Here is a 12,968-nt window from a genome sequence, read left to right as displayed (position 1 = left end):
TCCTCCAATAAAAACACAACGGACATGTGTATATACTCCAAACATACAATCAACACAACTCCTCCAAAAGTACATGACAAATACGTATGTACACACCACATGTAAATGCAAGGTCAACAAGATGACTCCTATAACACATACCCACCTATGTACAGTCCACATCATATACTCAATCAGCATGGGAATACCAACAACCCGACAATCCCTACAAGACGTACTCTACACGTGTAATCACAACAGAATAGATATCAAGAGTGGAGACTGTATATGAATTAAATAGATCATCACAAGGGTCAAGCATAAGTATCATGCAGGAAAACAACAACCGATCATGATATAAGATAAAGCAGCCTAATTCATCCAACAATAACCATGCACTAAGTACAAGAAAATCTACATAGAGCCAAGGAAGAAATACCCGCCTTAAATCTGTCGATCGTGATCCGGAAATCCCTCGTCGAGACACTCGTCTCAAACCAAAGTCCTGCAATCATATAATGTATTTAGCTAGTTACATATGAAGTAAATAACTAAACAACTTTCCCCCCACCTAATTAGGATAACCCTAATCAAACATGATTATGGATTAATCCTCCAACTAACCTTAATCATAATATAACCTAATTAGATTAGGTTGTGCATGATACATCACCAAAACTCCTCCAAAACAATAATCTAATTTTATCCAACATCATAACAATAATTCCAATAATGTTCAATCAACACATCTTGAACTCAACTCACATAATTCATAATCAATCGATCAACCGTCCATTAATCATCAACTAATCCAATCCAAAGTAGATATAAAATCGTCTTAAAAACTCATCTATATCCGTGTACTTGCTGTTAACACACCAATAGAGCACCCACTGCTAGAAAACTGTGGCTGGAACTAAAGTATCACATAGTCTTCAAATCTAACACCCTATATCACAAATCATAATTATTCCACAACTAAAATCGAATCCAATTCATATAGGAAATTACCTCCATGACTTATCCAAATCTGATGGCACTGTTGTTAAACCCACGGACGGAGAAACTTGCCACAGCGAAGCTATTACCGGCTGACCCAATAATTCAATCAGCAAATCTTCATATCCCCAAACAAATATGAAATCACAACTATACTAATCCATACCGAGAAGGACTTACCCCTGAACAATCTCCATGATCCCTCTCAGAGGAAATCAAGATGCTATGATGGCAGTGAGCCAGGGCAGAGAAGGAACGCCGACGGCTGGAATTGACACCATCAAAGGGGCAACATCGCCTGTGCTCACAGCGACCAGATGATGGATCGGCAGTGAAGACGCAATGGCTATTCGACCAATGGCAAGGAGGAACAAAGGTGGATGAGTAGGGCACGGACCTCAGCATTGGATAATCTCCATTGCGATTGGGAAAGAGGTGACGACGAGGTCAAGCTGCTTCAACCTCGATCAATCGGGAGAGATGGCGACCAACCAAAACCAAGAATCGGGAATCAGAGAAATCGCAAAGAAAGGGCAAAAGGCTCAAGAAACCTACTGTTACCGGCTCACGCGCTCGGTTTCCGGCGATTTCCTGGTGTCCCCGACTAGGCTGGAAAGACAACCGCCAGATCAGAGCTCGAGTGGTCCGCGCCGAGAATCTGAGATAACTGACATCGATAGGGCTAAAGAGGGGAGAGGAGTCAGCGTGAGGGGGAAGAGGCTCCACACCTTGAGAGGGAGAGGGAGGAAGATTCCACGCCTAAGGAGGGAGAGTGGAGAGGAGGCGGTAGCGCGAGGAGATGGCCGTTGGCGTCGATGAGGTGAGGAATCGCCGGAGTGTGGGTTTCGGGCAGAGAAGTTGACGAGGGAGGAAAATGAATCGGGGAAAGAAAATAAAGAGATGGGATTTAAACTTAGGTTAGACTAATTAAACTCTAAGTTCATTCCCAAATCAACTCCCACTTAAATGGTGTTCCAAACAGGCCTTCACTGTACCTCGAATCCATCCCGTCTAAACGAGTCATACAGACTCCATTTAAATCCCGAAAAATTTCTAAAAATTCTTGAAAAATCCAATAAGATTTTTCATCTAATAACGTTTATTATTTAATTTTATGGTATCTTACATTCTCCCCCACTAATAAAAATTTGGTCCCCAAATTTACTAGTCAACTTAGGGATCCTCATCCAAGGGTAACAACTAAACAACATACTCATATACCGCTCCATCCAAGTATCATGAACAAATCTCCAACTCTAAAGGATGTCTCTGTGAGTTATAAGCTCACCCTACTTTCGCTACTTCCACTACTCCCACACTACTGTCTAACCAACTGTGGCTAAATCAACTACCTCTGAAATCCAAAATCCATTATTATCAGATCCTCCAATATCTATATAGGGCGATCAAACTATCCATCAATCTGAGGGCAAAAATTCATACTAAAACAAAGCTCCTAATCCAAAGTCTGCTGTAATCACAGTCAAAACCATGATGTAAAATCACTGATCTCCATCCAAAACAATACTCAGAAATACCATAAGGTCCGATAATCTCTCTACAGTATAACCCTAATACTCAATCCAAAAGAATTCGTCCTACGAATAGATAACTAGGAAGTGAAGTCATCAACCAATCAATGATTACCCAAACCATTATATCCTCTCCGAGTCTTGGGTAATCCCACAACAAAATCCGTCATAACATGCTCCCAACTCGACTCTAGTATCCAAATCAACAAAGACAATCCTACTGATCTCCGATGTTCAGCCTCCATTTGCTGACATACTAGACATCAAGCTACAAAATCCACGATGTCTTCCTTCATGAAAATCCACCAATAAGAACACTCCAAATCTCTATACAACATGTATCACAAATCTAGATCAATGTGTTTCCTGCAGTAACTTCTCCCGGATAAGAAGTGACTCGGAAACACACATAATCTCCCATGAAAATCAAATAATCTCATTCCCATCACACGATAATTCAGTATACTGGCATGAGACTGCTCCGCTCTTGCTATATCGGAGCTGCACCTAACCCCAGGTATGATACATCTGTGTAGAGTGCAAATCCGTCTACACTAGAAAGCATCGCTAAGACAGATGCAGCTATCTACACTGATCTCGCAGGCATCTATCCAGAAAAATTTCATACCCTTCCTAGACAATCCGGTCAACTGCATAAATGCTGGAGAAAACCCTCAACTAATCTCCGATAATATCCAGCCAGACCACAAAAGGAACAGCGAATCTCCGGTATCGACTACGCCTACTCCCAACTGATAACCACCTCTATCTCCTGTAGATCCACCGATATCCTCTACCAAACACAACGTGTCCTAGAAATCTTGCAGAAAACAATTACAATACGCACTACTAAACTTCACATGTAGATGTTCCCGTCGAAACATCTCTAGAACTATGCGAAGATAGTGTGCGTGATCCTCCTCGGATCAGAAATATATCACAACATCGTCCATGAAACATCTAGGGCACATTATACCTACATGGTAACACCAAAGTCTCAGAATATACGTACAACGGGCTCACTCAATCGTAGGATCCCCAACAACAAGTCTGTGATCGGATCACCAACTACAAATCATCAAATCCATAAATATCACATAAGTGCTACTCCTCATGTCTCTATCTACATCAAATACTAAATAATAGATCATCAAATCAAATATCCACTAATAGATCATCAAAAGATAACATATCACCACATCTGATCTCCCAATATCCACCAAACTCTAATCATCCTCAACATCAATCAATCATACCAGATAGTCCTCTAAACAAAGATAGAGTAAAAGAAAAGCATCCAACCCTCAACACCTATTGCCAACAACCTAAATGTATCCATAAAGTCTGTCAAATCTCATCATCTCATCCTTTCTGATAATCAAATATCCATAGTAAAAGAATATCAATCCAAAGTCAAAGGGTCACACAATCTCCTGACTAAGAGTCTACCTATCAAGAGAGTATCTCCACCACCCTCATAATCATCCTATATATGTCCCTCGACAAATATCGATAAAAGGTCAAACCCTCTAATATGGGATATAGACTATAATATATGGTAAAATGATCACGTGGTCAAGGTCTTGAATCACCTGATAGAGACAATGTTAGCTGAGTCGTCTAACCATTGTCTTGTACCCCCATCATACTGTGATCGCTCCATCTGAGGTTCAGTAACCTCCAGTATCAAGCAATGAACACAAAGATAGAGGAACGCTACCACTAAACAACTGATCAAAATATCTGTCAATCGACGCTCTACCCCTCGAAGATCATCATATCCGAATGTACTCTCCAAGGTATACCCTTGTAACGGTTGTATCTCAAAGTGTTAAGCACGTAGCTTTATACTTTTCCACACCGTGCGGTATCCTATCTGAATGTACCTTCTAAGCCCCCCAACCAGGTACAGACAATCCATAGTCAAAGTTCCCATGGAATAGGATACATCGATCCTATAGACTGACTAAGACGATAATGGTATACGGCCAATTCAGTCCTTTCTAAACTGGTACAAGTCAAAATATCTAACCAAGTATGAAACATCCCAAAGATAGGAATCTCTAAAAATAGAGTAAGTCAGCCCCCTACTAGTCGGACCAATAAAATAAATCGATCAACTACTATCCAATCCAACAAGAGTAAACCAATCATCCACTGCTGAAACTAAGGTAAATCGATACCCAACTACACAAGTCAACCAGGGTAAATCAGTCCTCGGTCCTCTACAGACATAACCAAAAAGAATCTAAAATAATCCTCTACTGACCGAACTAACAGGAGCACGAAGCCGACTAAAGTAAGTCAAACCATAATTACACAAGTTAACCAAGTAAATCAATCCTCACAGGAGTAAACCGGTACTCTACTAACTAAGTCAACATGGGTATACAGATATCATCCACTACACAACTAATGATCACCGAAACTGGTATACGACTCTAACTCTCAACCAACTAGTAGTAATAGACACTAAACTACTGGTAGTATGATATGATGAATCCCCTGAGACTGTAATCCTTGATCTCCAGTAGGTCAACCGTGATCAGTGATTGACCCAACACATGACATGCATGGTACAAACAAATAGACAAGTACTAACAGAAGAGTACTAACATATGTCCTAAGAAACTATCATGAACAATAGTACATATACCAACAGAAATGTATGATAATCATATGCAAACATACCTCCTATAGCTTGGAGAAGTCCTGATGCTGCCTGATCCCAAAACCCAAAGTCACATCAACAAAAATCGAATCCCGAAATCCAAAAACACGAATAACAGGCATCGTACCTGCTCTGATACCACTAAATTGGTATCAGATAAATCTCGAAAAACCAGAACACATAGCAAGACAGGTATCGTACCCGCTCTGATACCACTAAATTGTCACACCCCCAAAGGAGTTCCTGCCAGACAAAAATCCGACAACATCTCCCCTGTACTGGTGACAATATGAAGCATCACTACAAACAAAATATACATCAGCCACATGCGGCTGGAATATTTATATACACAACCACGCAGTTATAATAACAGCCCACTCGGCTGGAATGAAACAATTACAACCACGCAGTTATATATAAAACAGCCCACACGGCTGTACTAAAACATAGCGGAAAAAAACGAAGGAAAGCCCACACAACACAAATAAATACAATGCATGCCGACACGGCTTAAACACAAATACAACACCAAAACCACAAGATAGCCACATGGCTACACATAAATACAATGCCAAAAATAATAAAAAGATATACAAAAGAAAACAAGCGCGGTCTTCGGATGTGATGTAGGACCCGGCAGACAGGATACTCCGAGCGACACCAACCATCTACAAGCTACCTGAAAACATAAATGTATACATGTGGTGGTGAGTATAGGTAACTCAGCGGGTACTAGATAAGATAGTGCATGGTCCATAAACAAACATGGAGATCACAAGTATACAGTCTCAGTAGGGAATAAGAACATGATCATACTATCATAATCAATGCATCTGAACATACCTGACATAATAACCTGACATAAAAACTGTACAAACCACAACTAACATAATGACAGATACATACCCAATCTGGAATCGACACATGGTACAATGATCAGTAAACTCACCGGATCTGCAACAGATATACCCGTGACACCTGTGCAATATAAGTACGACTGCATATACATGTAAAATAAATGACATGTATGCAGTATGACAATCAAATGCAACAACGACAATCACATGCAACTAGTATCTACTAGGCATGTATGCAAATGCAGATGCACCGCGCATCAAATGCAAGAATAATAACTGCGAATGCATGCTCCATGGTCACCCCCGCCACCTCTCCAGACACCACGACCCCTGTATGACCGAGAGGCTTGGGTCTGTGACGACTGTACTACCCTCCAGCCCACTATATAGTGGTCGAGGCGGACAGTCCACTAGTAACTATCTAGCTACATAGTATCAGGGTCCCTGACTGCTCACAACGCCGGATCTCACTAAACCTCGTGACCGGGTGGCACGACAGGACTAGCAGCAACTACTCCAACTACCACTACCCATGAGTGGCCGAGTGTGAGGTGCTAAACTAAACCAACTGATGACTCTCTCACCACAAGGGAGGCAATGGTCATCAGATGCAATGAATGATGAACATGATATATATATATAATCATCATCCATGCAACAACCCCAAACCTCATAAATACCTCCAACATGAGTATAATCGTCATGATACCTCCACGTATCCCACCAAACATATGTACCCGCTACACATGTATAATCAACCACAAATCTCCAATAATCCCACCAGACACATGTACACAAAAATATAAGTACAATCAACATGTATCCTCCAATAAAAACACAACGGACATGTGTATATTCTCCAAACCAGTGTATTCAATAGCGGCGAATAGCGCGCTACGACCAGCGAACGCTGCAGAGCGTTCGCTGAATCACGATTGTCCCGAATAGCCCACGCTATTCAGGACAAAAGCGTCGATAGCGCACATAGCGTGCGCTATCATGCCCTAGTGCCCCATAGCGGGCACTAAAATTACAAATTGCTGACCAATAGCTAGGGCAAAGGTGAGTCGAATCGTGACTGTGGCAGAGGCGAAGGTAGGGCAGACTGCAGAGGCGACAGGCGGCGATCGGCGAGCAGCGAGCGGTGACCTGTGAGTGGTGGCGAGGGACAGCGATTGGAGGTAAGCTTTTCTCCTTCCTTTCGTTTTCTTCGTTTAGGTTTTCCTTCTCGTTTTTTTTTCTCGAAGGAGCAAAAATGATTTCGCGATTTCCAGAAGTCGGGCATCTGGATCGATCCAGCGATCGATCCAGGGTCGAACAGAAAGGATCTGGATCGATCCAGCGACTGATCCAGATCCTTTCTGTTCGAAATCTGGATCGGTCGCTGGATCGATCCGGACCCTGGATCGATCGCTGGATCGATCCGGATCGATCCAGACGCCCGGATCGATCCAGACCCTTTCTGATCGAACAGAAGGATCTCAATCGATCACTGATCGATCCAATTCCTTGGATCGATGTAATGATCGATCCGATGCCTGGATTGATTTTTTTTTTTTCTAATTAATTAATTAATTATTCTGATTTTTTTTCTAGGATTTTGATTGTCTAGTTAGAATTTGCAATGTCTACGAATTTATCAAAAAAGATAAAAGATATTGGTTGGAAGTATTGTTATCAAAATGAAGGGAAAAAATCTGTTCGGTGCAAATTTTGTCATCATATATCGAATGGAGGGATTACTCGCTTGAAGGAACATTTAGCTCAAACTCATAAAGGGGTTGCACCTTGTGTTAGTGTTCCGGATGATATTAAGAAAGAAATTAGAGAATCACTTGACAAAATTAGAGCATCTAAAAGTAAACAAACTGAATTATTACGAGAGATCGGTGAAGGTCCCCAAAGTATGAGTACACAATCATCGAAAGTTGGAAGTGTAGGGGGAAATTCAATTGGATGTTCTGGATCTGGTAGTGGTGAATCAAAAGGTAAAGGTACTCTTCATGGGTTTGTTAGTTCCGAACCTCGACAAACAACCCTAAATTCGACATACAAAAAAGATTTGTTGGTTGATGTGAAGCGTAGAATTGGTCATTTTATTTACTCTGCCGCACTTCCGTTTAATGTTGTGAATGATCCTTATTGGCTGCCTATGGTTGAGGGCATTGCGGAATATGGAAGAGGGTTCAAGCCTCCTTCAATGCATGAGTTAAGAACTTGGATACTTAAAGCTGAGGTTGATGGCATCAACCTAATATATGAGGAGCATAAAAAGGCATGGAAAAAATATGGATGCACTATTATGTCCGATGGTTGGACGGATGGAAAGAATAGAAGTTTGATCAATTTTTTAGTAAATAGTCCCGCCGGCACTTTCTTTTTGAAATCTATTGATGCATCAGATTCTATTAAAAATGGGGAATTGATCTTTAAATATCTTAATGATGTTGTTGATGAGGTGGGAGAGGAAAATGTAATTCAAATTGTCACGGATAATGCTTCGAATTGCATTAAGGCGGGGAAATAAATTATGGAGACTAGACATAGAATTTGGTGGACACCTTGTGCGGCGCATTGCATTGATCTAATGTTGGAGGATATTGCAAAGTTGAAGATTTTTTCTGACACAATTGAGCATGCTAAGATGGTTGTGAAGTTCCTTTATGGTCATGAGACTATACTTTCTTTAATGAGAAAGTATACAAACGGTAAAGAAATTCTCCGTCCCGTTGTTACTCGCTTTGCTACTTCATTTCTCACTCTTCAGAGTATGTATAAGGTTAAAAGGCCACTTGAACAAATGTTTGCTTCCGAAGATTGGGTTAGTTCACCACTATCTCAAACAACTCAGGGGAAGGTCGTGAAGAGAATTGTTATTAACGATCCCAACTTTTGGCCACATGTTGCATTTTGTGTTAAGAGTGTTGTTCCTCTTGTAAGTGTGTTAAGGGAAGTTGATTCGGAGGAGAGATCGGCCATGGGATATATTTATGAACTTATGGATAAGGCAAAAGAGACAATAAAATTTAATTGTGGGGGAGTTGACAGAAAATACAAACCCATTTGGAAAAAAATTGATTCACGATGGACTCCACAACTTCATCATCCTCTACACGCGGCCGAGTACTATTTGAATCCGCAATTGCGTTATGAAGAAAGATTTTCTTATTGTGATGAAGTTAGAGATGGATTGTATACTTGCATGGATAGGATGTTGTCTTCTGATGATCGTCTTAAAGCAGACATCCAATTGGACTTATATAATAAAGCTGAAGGAGAATTTGGAACTCCAATAGCAAAACGAACAAGAATGTTGCGAACTCCGGGTAAAATTTTCTTCTTGTAACCGTTCTTGTAAAATTATACTAGCATTCATATTTTAAAATTATATACATTCTTGTAATTTTTTTTATTACTTATTAGTCTCGTGGTGGGAACGTTTTGGAAGTAAGACACCCGAGCTTACTACATTTGCAATTCGAGTGCTTGGTCTCACTTGTAGTGCTTCGGGATGTGAAAGAAATTGGAGCACTTTTGAATCGGTGAGTATTCTAAGTTTCTAACTCTACTTGAATTTTAATTGTTTTATAATTTTCATATCATTGTTTATTTTTATATATATATGTTTTCTTTTTTGTAATATTAGATTCATACAAAAAAGAGAAATAGGCTTGAACATGCAAAGTTGAATGCGTTGGTGTTTGTGAAATATAACTTCAAGCTTAGGGAGAGAAGTATTAGGAGGAGAGACAAGATTGATCCCATTATAGTTGATGAAATTAATTCAGATGATGAATGGATAACTGAGAAAGAAGGTCCAGTTCTCCCCGTAACTACTAAATGGCTTGAAGATGATGAATTATTTGAAAGTGATCCTATTGTGAGTGTGCCATCTGCTACTTTTGAAAGTCTTTTCGACTCAGATAAGCGAGTCGAAGATGTTGAGGATATAGTTGAAGTTCCTCCTACGAATTCAAAAAAAAGAGTTGCTGAAAATTCAAGTAAGCACTAAGCAAATGCAAATTATTTATTTATATCTACTTCATCTATAATTGATTCTTAAATGTTGTATCTCTTATATAATAGGTGGAAGCAAAGACAAACAAGCAAGGTTGAGTCTTGTTGATGTGGAAGATAATCATCTTGATGCTGAAAATTATGGAGTAATTCCAACTTTTGATAGTGGAAAATTTCCAACCATAGACACTATTGATGATGATAGTGATATAGAGTTGGATGATACTGATTATTTTTAAGTTATGTTGTTTTAATTATAAGACTTTTTAAATTGTTGGTATGGGATATTTTGACATGTAATGAATTATTATGATTAATTTTAGGTTATGTTATTTTTATTTTACTTATATAAGTATATTTTATTTTTTAAAATTTAAACATTGACGTGCACGAAAAGCTTGCGCTATACGCTACGCAATGACAAGACAAAAACGCTATGAACCAACGCTACGCAATTTAAAACACCGCTCCAAACATACAATCAACACAACTCCTCCAAAAGTACATGACAAATACGTATGTACACACCACATGTAAATGCAAGGTCAACAAGATGACTCCTATAACACATACCCACCTATGTACAGTCCACATCATATACTCAATCAGCATGGGAATACCAACAACCCGACAATCCCTACAAGACGTACTCTACACGTGTAATCACAACAGAATAGATATCAAGAGTGGAGACTGTATATGAATTAAATAGATCATCACAAGGGTCAAGCATAAGTATCATGCAGGAAAACAACAACCGATCATGATATAAGATAAAGCAGCCTAATTCATCCAACAATAACCATGCACTAAGTACAAGAAAATCTACATAGAGCCAAGGAAGAAATACCCGCCTTAAATCTGTCGATCGTGATCCGGAAATCCCTCGTCGAGACACTCGTCTCAAACCAAAATCCTGCAATCATATAATGTATTTAGCTAGTTACATATGAAGTAAATAACAAAACAACTTCCCCCCCACCTAATTAGGATAACCCTAATCAAACATGATTATGGATTAATCCTCCAACTAACCTTAATCATAATATAACCTAATTAGATTAGGTTGTGCATGATACATCACCAAAACTCCTCCAAAACAATAATCTAATTTTATCCAACATCATAACAATAATTCCAATAATGTTCAATCAACACATCTTGAACCCAACTCACATAATTCATCATCAATCGATCAACCGCCCATTAATCATCAACTAATCCAATCCAAAGTAGATATAAAATCGACTTAAAAACTCACCTATATCCGTGTACTTGTTGTTAACTCACCGATAGAGCACCCACTGCTAGAAAACTGTGGCTGGAACTAAAGTATCACATAGTCTTCAAATCTAACACCCTATATCACAAATCATAATTATTCCACAACTAAAATCGAATCCAATTCATATAGGAAATTACCTCCATGACTTATCCAAATCTGATGGCACTGTTGTTAAACCCACGGACGGAGAAACTTGCCACAGTGAAGCTACTACCGGTTGACCCAATAATTCAATCAGCAAATCTTCATATCCCCAAACAAATATGAAATCACAACTATACTAATCCATACCGAGAAGCACTTACCCCTGAACAATCTCCATGATCCCTCTCAGAGGAAATCAAGATGCTATGATGGCAGTGAGCCAGGGCAGAGAAGGAACGCCGACGGCTGGAATTGACACCATCAAAGGGGCAACATCGCCTGTGCTCACAGCGACCAGATGATGGATCGGCAGTGAAGACGCAATGGCTATTCGACCAATGGCAAGGAGGAACAAAGGTGGATGAGTAGGGCACGGACCTCAGCATTGGATAATCTCCACTGCGATTGGGAAAGAGGTGACGACGAGGTCAAGCTGCTTCAACCTCGATCAATCGGGAGAGATGGCGACCAACCAAAACCAAGAATCGGGAATCAGAGAAATCGCAAAGAAAGGGCAAAAGGCTCAAGAAACCTACTGTCACCGGCTCACGCGCTCGGTTTCCGGCGATTTCTTGGTGTCCCCGACTAGGCTGGAAAGACAACCGCCAGATCAGAGCTCGAGTGGTCCGCGCCGAGAATCTGAGATAACCGACATCGATCGGGCAAAAGAGGGGAGAGGAGTCAGCGTGAGGGGGAAGAGGCTCCACACCTTGAGAGGGAGAGGGAGGAAGATTCCACGCCTAAGGAGGGAGAGTGGAGAGGAGGCGGTAGCGCGAGGAGATGGCCGTTGGCGTCGATGAGGTGAGGAATCGCCGGAGTGTGGGTTTCGGGCAGAGAAGTTGACGAGGGAGGAAAATGAATCGGGGAAAGAAAATAAAGAGATGGGATTTAAACTTAGGTTAGACTAATTAAACTCTAAGTTCATTCCCAAATCAACTCCCACTTAAATGGTGTTCCAAACAGGCCTTCACTGTACCTCGAATCCATCCCGTCTAAACGAGTCATACAGACTCCATTTAAATCCCGAAAAATTTCTAAAAATTCTTGAAAAATCCAATAAGATTTTTCGTCTAATAACGTTTATTATTTAATTTTATGGTATCTTACATTCTCCCCCACTAATAAAAATTTGGTCCCCAAATTTACTAGTCAACTTAGGGATCCTCATCCAAGGGTAACAACTTAACAACATACTCATATACCGCTCCATCCAAGTATCATGAACAAATCTCCAACTCTAAAGGATGTCTCTGTGAGTTATAAGCTCACCCTACTTTCGCTACTTCCACTACTCCCACACTACTGTCTAACCAACTGTGGCTAAATCAACTACCTCTGAAATTCAAAATCCATTATTATCAGATCCTCCAATATCTATATAGGGCGATCAAACTATCCATCAATCTGAGGGCAAAAATTCATACTAAAACAAAGCTCCTAATCCAAAGTCTGCTGTAATCACAGTCAAAACCATGATGTAAAAT

General features: G+C 40.2%; 1 protein-coding gene and 1 long non-coding RNA gene across 2 annotated transcripts; both read left to right on the top strand.

The window, feature by feature from the left end:
- Nucleotides 1-8,568: 8,568 nt before the first annotated feature.
- LOC122048162 lies at nucleotides 8,569-9,584 on the top strand. Its single transcript, XM_042609758.1, has 2 exons — nucleotides 8,569-9,364; nucleotides 9,541-9,584. Exons 1-2 carry the CDS (start codon nucleotides 8,569-8,571, stop codon nucleotides 9,582-9,584), a joined length of 840 nt encoding a protein of 279 aa, XP_042465692.1.
- Nucleotides 9,585-9,812: 228 nt separating this feature from the next.
- Nucleotides 9,813-10,393, top strand: LOC122045357. The gene is made up of 2 exons (XR_006129974.1): nucleotides 9,813-10,039; nucleotides 10,125-10,393. It is a non-coding gene; the product is annotated as an uncharacterized LOC122045357 (long non-coding RNA).
- Nucleotides 10,394-12,968: the final 2,575 nt, after the last annotated feature.

The sequence above is a fragment of the Zingiber officinale genome, chromosome 2B (assembly GCF_018446385.1).
Source record: "Zingiber officinale cultivar Zhangliang chromosome 2B, Zo_v1.1, whole genome shotgun sequence".
In the NCBI taxonomy this organism is placed as follows: Eukaryota; Viridiplantae; Streptophyta; class Magnoliopsida; order Zingiberales; family Zingiberaceae; genus Zingiber; species Zingiber officinale.
The sequence above is the reverse complement of the archived record's forward strand: the minus strand, read 5'-3'. Positions and strand labels throughout refer to the sequence as shown.

What these genes read in the sequence shown, in the direction of transcription:
- LOC122048162 (XM_042609758.1), top strand. Translation starts at nt 8,569, where the DNA reads ATGGAGACTAGACATAGAATTTGGTGGACACCTTGTGCGGCGCATTGC. An exon ending in AAGAATGTTGCGAACTCCGG is followed by an intron (nt 9,365 to 9,540) that starts GTAAAATTTTCT and finishes TCTCACTTGTAG; the next exon opens with TGCTTCGGGATGTGAAAGAA.